The sequence below is a fragment of the Homarus americanus genome, unplaced genomic scaffold, assembly GCF_018991925.1.
Source record: "Homarus americanus isolate GMGI-L3 unplaced genomic scaffold, GMGI_Hamer_2.0 scaffold52806, whole genome shotgun sequence".
Taxonomy (NCBI): domain Eukaryota; kingdom Metazoa; phylum Arthropoda; class Malacostraca; order Decapoda; family Nephropidae; genus Homarus; species Homarus americanus.
In genome coordinates, this window is record NW_024720773.1 from 5,271,799 (window position 1) to 5,281,534 (window position 9,736).

General features: G+C 46.3%; 1 protein-coding gene across 1 annotated transcript in view; it reads right to left on the reverse strand.

The window, feature by feature from the left end:
• LOC121861128 overlaps positions 1-9,736 on the reverse strand; it is a 17,617-nt gene continuing 7,881 nt past the window's right edge. Inside the window, exons 11-12 of the mRNA XM_042358692.1 lie at positions 941-1,140; positions 1-243 (exon numbers count right to left, since the gene is read on the reverse strand). Of these exons, the coding sequence (XP_042214626.1) occupies positions 1-243; positions 941-1,140 (443 nt within the window). The remainder of the gene's footprint in view (positions 244-940; positions 1,141-9,736) is intronic.

Consider the following 9,736-nt stretch of genomic DNA (forward strand, 5'->3'; position numbering starts at 1 on the left):
TCAACTGGGAAGGGCCGAGACCGCCCGACAGTCATACCCGAGCAGCGACATTTGCGGCTGGATTCTGCTGCCGGCGGTCACATTCCTCAGTCTTGGCCTGCCACTCTCGAAGAACTTTGGGTGGGCAGGAACACAAGACCTGAGATGATGCCGTATAGAACCTGGAGCTGGGGAGCGTCCGGTGAAGTTCGGGGTGTTGCGTAACTCCAGCAAACCTCGGGCAGTCCTGCGCGGTCGGTAATTCTAGAGGTGACACCTTAAGGATCAGGTGTTTTAACAGTCTGACTGGAAACTTCAGCATGTCATTCGCCTGGGGTAGTGGGGCGAGGTCACGACATGACGGACTCCCCCAGCGGTCCATACAGTCCCGGAACTCGTGGCTGGTGAACTGGGGTCCTCCATCAGTCCTGAAACTGAGGGAACACCTTCTCTGAAGTAATACTTACAAGTTCGGATGGTAGCGTGGCGTTGTATCGCACTACCACAGGGGACGACAACAGGCCATCAGACGGAACCAGACCGGCAATGACGAGGAAGGACTTCCCTGCAACTTCTACCAAGAAATCGGTGACACAGACTCAGAAGGGTCTTGAGGGTTGTCGTCGCATTAAAGGTTCCTGTTGCAGCTGGGTTGCGTCTGGCATGGTTCACCCAGACACGCGGACGGTACTTGCAATCGCGTCGATTCCGGGCAAAATACAGTCTGCTTCGCCCGTAAACGGTGGCCTCCACTCCTCGATGGCTGTAGGTGAAGCGGGTCAGGGCGGCGTGGGGCAGCGGGAATACTAGTGGACCTTTGGGGCTGAGGTCTCCGTCACAATAGAGGTCCTCGCGTATTATTTTTCCAATGCGGGGAGTAGCGATTCATGAAAGGTAAATTATCGGTTAGATGGAAATCCCTGAGACACACAGTCGTGAGCGGATGTAGGAAGAGATTGACCAGACTCTTGATGCGCGGGAAGTCTTCAAGGGTCTTGTCTGCATCCGGTGCTGTAGACTCTCTGATGTGAAAACTGACCTTCAATGAAACTACGGCTGCTTGAGGATGCAGCAGCTGGCAGGGCACAGCATCCGTCCTCTGGGGGTGGGCGACTGGCAGGAGCCGCAGGGACAGGGCATGCGGGATGCACAACAGCTTACCTGCGTCACAGCCGTGAAAGAATAAGGCGAGCTTCTCTTTCAGACGTTGGCCGAGGGTTCTCTACTGCGTAGAGTAGTGATGATGCCAGGGTATAAGAGGCGATGATGATCCGTGAAGAGGTGAAGTGCTGAAGTCCTATCAGGTGGCGGCTTGCCATACATCGCGGGCTCTTAACAACATCTCCAGCTCAATGCGTAGCACATGCTCCCAGGTCTCGTCTGTCAGGAACCGGGATCACGCAATTAAGCGGAGTTGTCCACCGCCAGCAGTCCTGCAGAAGGGCGTAACCAGCGCGGCTAGGTCTGGAAGGCGTCAGTCTGGTGGGCCGGTGGGTAGGGCTGGGTCATGGCTGGCGGGAACAGGTGGACTTCACGGGGGCCTGCTTGACTCACTGGAAGGCCTCTTGATGATCTGGGGTCAAAGGGAATGTCCTCCTGGGGCTCAGGAGGCGTAACAGCTGGGCTGCGGCGGAGATGTCGAGGTGTAGAGATTCAGCCAGCTGATTGACCAGGTGGCAAGAAGGCGGGTCTGGCTAAGTTGGCAGGGCTTGGAAAATCTCTGATTCCACACCCTTTCTCGGGTCAGCTGCGATAAGAACATAAGAACATAAGAATGGAGGAAACTGCAAGCGGGCCTATTGGCCCATACTGAACTTAGGTTCTCCGTTTACACTAACCCCTATTGCTCCTTGAGCATCAACCTATGTTTGAAGCAATTCAGCGAATTCAGGTTAATGATATTTGGTAACTTGTTCCATTCATCAACTACTCTGTTTCCAAACCAGTGTTTACCTGTTTCGCCTAAATCTAAATTTGTCTAATTTAAAGCCCATTTGCTTCTGAGTTAAGCTCCTGGTTGGATAATTTGAGTACCTTTTGTGTGTCCCCTTTGTTTAGCCCTGTCTTCCACTTATACACCTCTATCAGGTCGCCCCTGCGCTCTCACGTCTCGAGGGAGTTTTTGCAGAATTAAGATAACAACCTGTCTCTGTACTCCAAGGTTCCTAATGCCCGAGTTAGTCTTGTCATTCTCCTCTGAATTCTTTCCAAGGATTTATATCCATTCTGTAATACGGTGACCAGAACTGAACTGCGTAATCAGGTGTGGTCTCACAAGGAAACAAGATACAGTTTTAGGATGACCTCGCTAGTCTTGTAACTAACACTCCCTTTGTATGAACCCAAAGTACTTTATTAGCCTTATTCACGAGCAAAAACACATTGTTTACTTGGCCAGGTTCCTATATCATTACTCTAAATCTCATAGTCGGTTCTCTATGGCACATCGTTGATTTCATCCTGAGTATCTGGTTTTCCCTGTTTACATCCTCCTATACTGAGTACTTCCCGATTTTGTCGACGGTGAATTTCATCTGCCATTTTCAGACCATTGGAAAAATTTGTTTAGATCTTCCTGTAGTTTGCCGAGTCCTCGTCAGATTTGATAACCGTCCTATTTTAGTGTCATCCAGCAAATTTACTATGGCCTTTGTCTATGCCGATATCTATGTCGTTTTATGTGTAAACAATAATGGTCCAAGTACTGAGCAGGGAACTCACGCGGCGTTGCTCAATGGGACTTGGGTAGTTAATGCTCACTACGCTGTTTCCTGTCCTGTAACCCGCGCCTAATCCATTTTAAGGATGTCACCTTTGATGCCATGAGCTTCTACCTTTCTAATTAGTCTTTCGGTGCAGAGTTTTCTGTCGAAGGCTGCTAAAAGTCGAGATATACCACATCATAGTGTGCCCCTCGTCCACTGGTTAAAGCAAATTGAAAAGAATGTTAATAGATTAGTTAGGCAAGAACGTCAGCTTGCTGAAGCCATGCTGGGAATCATTGATCAATCGGTGCTTCTCCAGGGTGATTCGAATAGAGTTTGAAATGATTGCTTCAATGGTGCCTACTAATGATGATGAACTGATTGGGCGGTGATTAGGATGATGATCTATCCCCCTTCTTGAAAATCGATTACATTAAGCTGTCTCGAGTTCTGTTGCTTCACCTGTTTTTGGGACATGTTAAACAACTTTTGCTAAGGGCATACTAAGCTCTTCCCTTACATTCCTTTAATGCTCTGGCAAATATCTCATGGGACCAGGTGACTTATTGGAAACTTTTGGTTTGTCTATTTAGCACTAACATCGTTACTAGTCACTACTATCTCATAATTTGTTTGTTCCATATCTCCTGAATAGAGTGATTGCCTGGGGTATCATGTTTTAAATTTTCGGTGGTGAAAACTGTTGAAAAATATTTATTTAAATTATTGCTCGGCTGTGGTGGTTATCAGTGAGTTTCGCGGTCTGACCGTGTGGTCCAATCTTTTCTCGTGTTTAGTTTGATACATTTGGTAGAATCATGCGGGTTTGTCTTACGCCTCCCTTGCTTCCCTTACCTCATTATTCCTCTTTGCTTTCCTTATCTGGAACTTTAACTCTACTGTAATACCCTATAATGGTCAATTGAATTCCTTACGATTTATCCTTCTACCTGTAGCCTTCTTTTGGCCAATGATGTTCTTTAAATAATTTATTTATCCATTTAGGGTCATTGTTGTCTGATCTGAGTTTTGTATGGTATGTTTTGGTAGTAACTCACTATTTAGAGGTGGCCATTGGAGCTTAGGCGTCATGGATCTGATATCCGAATTCCGATTGTCATCTGTCCGGGTTCACGACCCAGCGCGTACCCCTCTCTCAGCTGCCTCTTTAAACTGTCCAAAGTTTGCCCTTCTGAAATCTGGTACTTTAGTGGAATTTTTCGCCGTGCCTGAAAATCTAGCTGGAATCAATTTCTTTGTGATGCTTTGTTTGCAAGTTAAGTTTCCCCTACCTCTAGAACATTTCACTGTGCGGGTTTTCTCTGTTGGAGTGAGACTAATCGGCTATATTATTACCCGTGTGGGTTAGGTTATATATGTTGACTTAGGAAACAGTCCTGGATAAATCTGAGAAAATCCTCTGATTCTGGTTACCGTAAGGACAGTCAATCTATTTGGCCAAGGTTAAGAGTGGCCTACTATACAGACTTTAGCGTGACCTCGTTTCATCCCAGATAAATTACGGCTCATTGGCCTTCTCGAGATTGGGGTCTATAATATATTACCCGTGATTAATTTTCCACGACCATTAAACTTAATTCTATCCAAATTGTTTCTGTATTCCTCTCAGTTTTATTTCATTATTTGTACACTTCAGTTATCCCTAACATAGATTGCTACTCGCCTCCTTTCCTGGTCTGCCTATGGGGTATGGAACAGTTTGTAACCGCCAATTTGGTATTAGGAGAGCTGGTAATTCCGTGTGTCTAGGTTGATCCATGTTTCAGTGAATGCAATTATATCGATTTCTTCTTGATTACATACCAAGGCCTTAATATCATCCATTTTGTTTCTCGTACACTTCTACTGTTAAATGATACATTTTAAGTTAGTGGTGTTCTGAGTCCTTCCCTTACAGGTTTGTTTCAACTCCTGTCGTTTTGGTTTGTGCGTATATTTCCTAACACTATTTCCCTGTAATCTTTCTTGCTTGTTTACCACGCTCCCACTGCAGTCTCCTCCACCCCCGTGCCCCTATGTTCTCTTGCTTAGCAGTTTAAAGACTTCGATATCTTTTGAACTGCTGCCCCTCTAGAAACCCCAACCAGGTTGCTACTCCATCCCTGGTGAGTTGCCCATCCCTAGCATAAAGGTCCCTTCTGCCATAGAAGTTGTCCCAGTTGTCAATGAATGGGACTGATATTGACTTGCAATATCTGTCAAGGCGGTCGTTAACACCAACTGCCCTTGACAACCATTCTGCCAGCTCTCACCTTCTAGGCAGGACACCGCATATGATAGGGTCCTGCTAATACATCACGATCCGTAACGCGAGCATAAAGTTCCTGCGGCTCCTACACCGGCCAATATCATTGCCTCCTGCACCGAGGCAGATAATAGGTTGTTCCATTACCAGACAAGATATTGTCCATCCTGTCAACTATATCCCCACCCCAGCTCCTGGCAAACACACCTCATCTATTTTTGTTTTTACCACAAAAGCTATTATCCTTGCCTTACCTGTGAGTCACCAACAATTAAAGTTTTTATACCTTCCTTGTCATCCCTGTATCCTGACTGTACTAACGTCAATTAGATCTATCAAGGGACTGAGCGAGGGTTGGTACTTAGCTGTTGTTGTCGTTGTTGTGCGTATCCTTTAGAGTGCTTCTTTACCACCAGCTTGGTCCTGCCACTACTCACGACTTTCCCTTTCGTTTGATTTTTCGTCGAACACTGGCTTTACTTTCGTCCAGCCTCTCCTTTTAACCGCCCAGCTCTTTCCTTAATTTCCGTTCTCAGCGTGGCCCTCTCAATTTCCTAACTTGGCCCTGTAATTCTTCAGTGGACCACTCCAGTTTGGTCAACAAACTCTCATACTAGAACCCTTTTATATCACTGGCCATATCTGATAGGTATCCTCTGGAGCTACCTGCGTGACCTTTCCCTAGTGAGGTCAGAACACAACACCCCTGATGCTTTGAGAGTGTACCCGAAGTTCACTGATGGTCTGTGACTACAAACTGTGTCAGCGTTGAGGGTAATCCGTACTTTCGACATCTGGTGAGAACCCATTTATATCGACAGAGGTGGGCACAATAGTCTTAGATGCGTGGAGTAAGATATCATCTTCACCTTGACACAATTCATGACTCCTTAGGAAGGGCGGCGTCCTGCGTTGACAGAATGCATCGCCCACGTGCTTGGCAAATCCCATGGGGCCTCTGCAATACTGGTATCTTCCAAATGGTGTGATGAATGTAGTCAAGTGTTGGTCTTCTTTTGTGCTCGATCTGCCAATAACCATAAGGCGATCCCGCCAGTTGTAAAAAACTTAAGCCTTTGGGTCCACCGCCGAACATTTCTTGAAGATTGTGGGTGAAGGTGGGCTGGACGGGAAGCTTGCTGGTTAAGTTTTGACAGATCGTGGTGATCGTACTCCATCACGAGGTTTGGCGGGGGCGAGAGGGTGGCACCAAGGTGAAGGTTAGATCTCGGCGGTTTGAATTCCTGAGCAGCCAGCGATTAAGCTCAACACGTCTAACTAATCGCTTGTGGTGAGGAATCAAGCGAGGGGTGTGGATGGCAAAGGTGTAGCACCATCCTTAAGATGAATCTTCCTTAAGGTGGACCCACCATGGGCAGTAGTGTGGATCCAAAGATTTCTTATTAATAACCACGTCAGCAAACTCCTTGAAGGTAAGCTCTTGCGTCAGAAGGGGGCGTATTTAGTAGAAGATAGTGAATTCCTTCAACCCACCATTGACATGGGTGATCTTTAAAATAGGCAGAATTCTTGGAAATAATGGCCAACTCTTGACAATGGCCGCATATGATAAAAGCAGTCGGGATACCATTATAGAACATCAATCCGGGCTAGGCGAGACTGCTTACCAAAGGTAAGGTAGCCCAGAAAGATCCCAAAGGCTGGAACCATCTTGGGAATTGTCGCTGCCAGTTTCGTTATTGTGTCTGAGGAGGGGCTGTAGGTTGCTCCTGGGTATTCCCAAACTTGCTAAAGTGTTGTGGACCAATTACTGAGACGATAAGCACCCGGTGTCAGGTAACATCTGAAGACTGGATGACGAGTTACCGTAGAAATGACAGCATTGATGTGCTGGGGCGTCGTGTCGCAATGGAACTATGTACGGCGGCAGGAACGACTGAACACAGCGTCTTGATGCTTGCCAGAAGGAGGAAGCGGCGCCAGCACTACCTGGATGACTTCTTGGATCCTTGGTGGTGTCGCTTTATGTGTATTTCTTACGACATGTTTGTCATAATAGCCCGCACGACCACCGTCTACTGAACTTTCAGCAGGGCGCTTGACTGTGTAAGCCCAGTGATGACCTGGCGGTCGCCAGCTTCTGCACACGCTTTGAGCGGCTGGGCGCTGGGGAGGCATTATGCTGTCTAGCACAGCTGTTACACAGCTGCTGCTGTGGGTGCAGCGCTGGAGATTGAGGGTGGGTTACCTTGCTGCTTCTTACCCTTTCTGTAGTAGACAATACCCTCACCTGGTCAGGCTGTGGCGTAAGAAGCTGAAGTCGCACACACCTGGCGGCCTGCGTGCGGCTTCGACATTTTGTAACAACATCTTGAAGGGAGGGGGTAGAGATTAGAAATGAGCTGAACTAGCTCTTCATCTCGGACACCTGTTAAAATAATTGTCTTAAGTTGGTGTCTCTTCACAGACTTGGGGAATGTCCGGGACAAACATCAACTTCCTCTGAACACCTTTTGAGCCTTACAAAATGCGTCAAAGATTCTCCCATCAAGCTGTTTTACATTGGAGAGTTCTCTTCTCCTAGTGCTTAGATTGCGCTGTCCCTTAGCGTGTTCCTGCAACTTGTCGAGCCGCGGCTCTACCGTCAGAGTTATGCGTAGGAGGCACTTGAAGTGTGTGCTTTCTGAGAATGCGTTGTGTCTCTAAGGACAACACATACGAAGCTGTATCATTTTGTTTCGGCTGTGATAAACTTGACGATAACCATTGTTAAGTAGTCTTGCCAACGTCGACGCCATTCCCGAAACATCTGTTAGAAGCGTCAGACATCAGAGAGGGAGGCGTCTGTGCTGCAACCTTTTGAGGTGTTGTTGATCCGACTCTGGAAATGAGGGTACCAAATGCACCTCTAGTCATCAACATTAGTAGTAGCAGACGAATCTTATGCGGTAGATCGTTATTGGGGGCTAGCAAATCAAGACTTCAAATCTGGCTTGATCTTCCTTTCTTCTAAGGTCATCCTCCGTCTCACATGTCTTTGAAGGTTCTCTCAGGTACATTCCTCTTTGTGGCATAGATCTTTCAGACTCTTTGTACGAATTTTTTCCTCGTCTCCTTGCAATATCGTCCTGGTGAGAAGTTTCCATCCACTTTATCAGTTAGCCGGAGATTTGTGGGCCTTATGCATCATAGGAGAGCTGGCTAAATGTGAGCTAGAGGAGATTCTGTGGGTGACTTCGGCGTTTGTCTGTGGGGGCGTGGGTGGGGAGGTCTCCCACACACTAAAACTACGTAACCCCATCGTCCAGGGTATCATTTTGATCCCTGTGAGACATACCGACAGCTTCTGTACTCTATCTGTGCAAAGACCGGGTCAGCCCCCTCATGAAATATACTGCAAATTACAGAAGTCTGAGTAAGTCACAAGAAAAATAGAAGGTGAATGGAGTGATATTGTGTGTGTGCTTGGCCGGGGAGGGAGAGACTTGGCCGCTGCCAGGCGTGAAGGCGGGTGGGCAGCGTCGAGCGCTGGTTCCTCAGTCACCCTCAGGCCAGAGGCGGGGAGAGCGCATTACTGTCGGGCGCTCCCATGAGTCATCTGACCGCAGCTTGCACAGACAATTATAGTTAAAATACACAACACAGCACTTCACAAAACACTTCACTTCACAGCACAGCACTGTACACAGCATAACTTCACAGCCTGTAAGTCCTAGAGGCTTGTAGTGGTCTTGCGTGGATGAAAAACTTAGAGGAGGCGCCATTAACAGGAGTCGAGGCGGAAGCAGTCCACTGTATCTCACTGAGAGAAATAATCACTGCGCCATCTGGCGTATGTCAGGATACCCACAAAATGTTCTATATACTACTGAGGGTATACACAAACACTTGTTGTCTTAAAAAGTAGGTTCTATTCTGCAAATGCGGAGTATATATATATATATATATATATATATATATATATACAGTAGAACTTGTAGAAGCTTCAGCGTTCTACGGCAACGACTCTGTCTTCCCTCTCTACATCTATCTATGTATTACTGCTTGGCTGGGATGTACAGATGCCAGCATTCACAAACTGAATACATAAAGTATAAATATGATAATTTATATACATAATATGGTGCACAATAAATGGAATATTACACTTAGAATTAATGCATGTTCTGTAATACTTTACTATACATATTAATGGAGTAATATAAGAGTAATATAATAATACACAGCTGAAGGTACTACTTTGTGTCCATATATGCACATATTATGGTGGTCAGGCTCACGGTCTATAGTTGTTGAGTGGAGTGATGATCGCCCTTCTTGAAGATAGGTCTCACATGAGCCACTTTCTACTCACTGGGGACCTTTTGTTCATCCAGGATTTTACCAAACAGGATCTTTCAGGGGCTCCAAGCTCGTTGTTCAACTCTCTTAGCACTCTAGGATGCACCATGTCAGCGGGGACTCTTATGGATACCAAAACACCTCATAAGTTATGTTTTTCAGCATGATACAGTACTATATATTGTAAGCCTTACACTACCACAAATTTAAAGCCCAAAATTTAATTATGGTTCCGTAAGCCTCCGTAAGTTCTCGTAACTCTAGTGTTTACCCTGTAAATTAAGTTCTCTTGTCGGACGATAGATTCAGTGCAGATGAGTTGGCTAACTGTTAACAAAATCATCAACCAATCACAAGAGAAGGAGAAATCAGCTGAGAGCGACGAACGTAATATTATTTTGTAAACATGGAAGGACCACCAGCCAAGAAGAGACGACCTAATTTCAGTGAGATGGGGAATATATTTCTGGGTTCGAGAGATGAT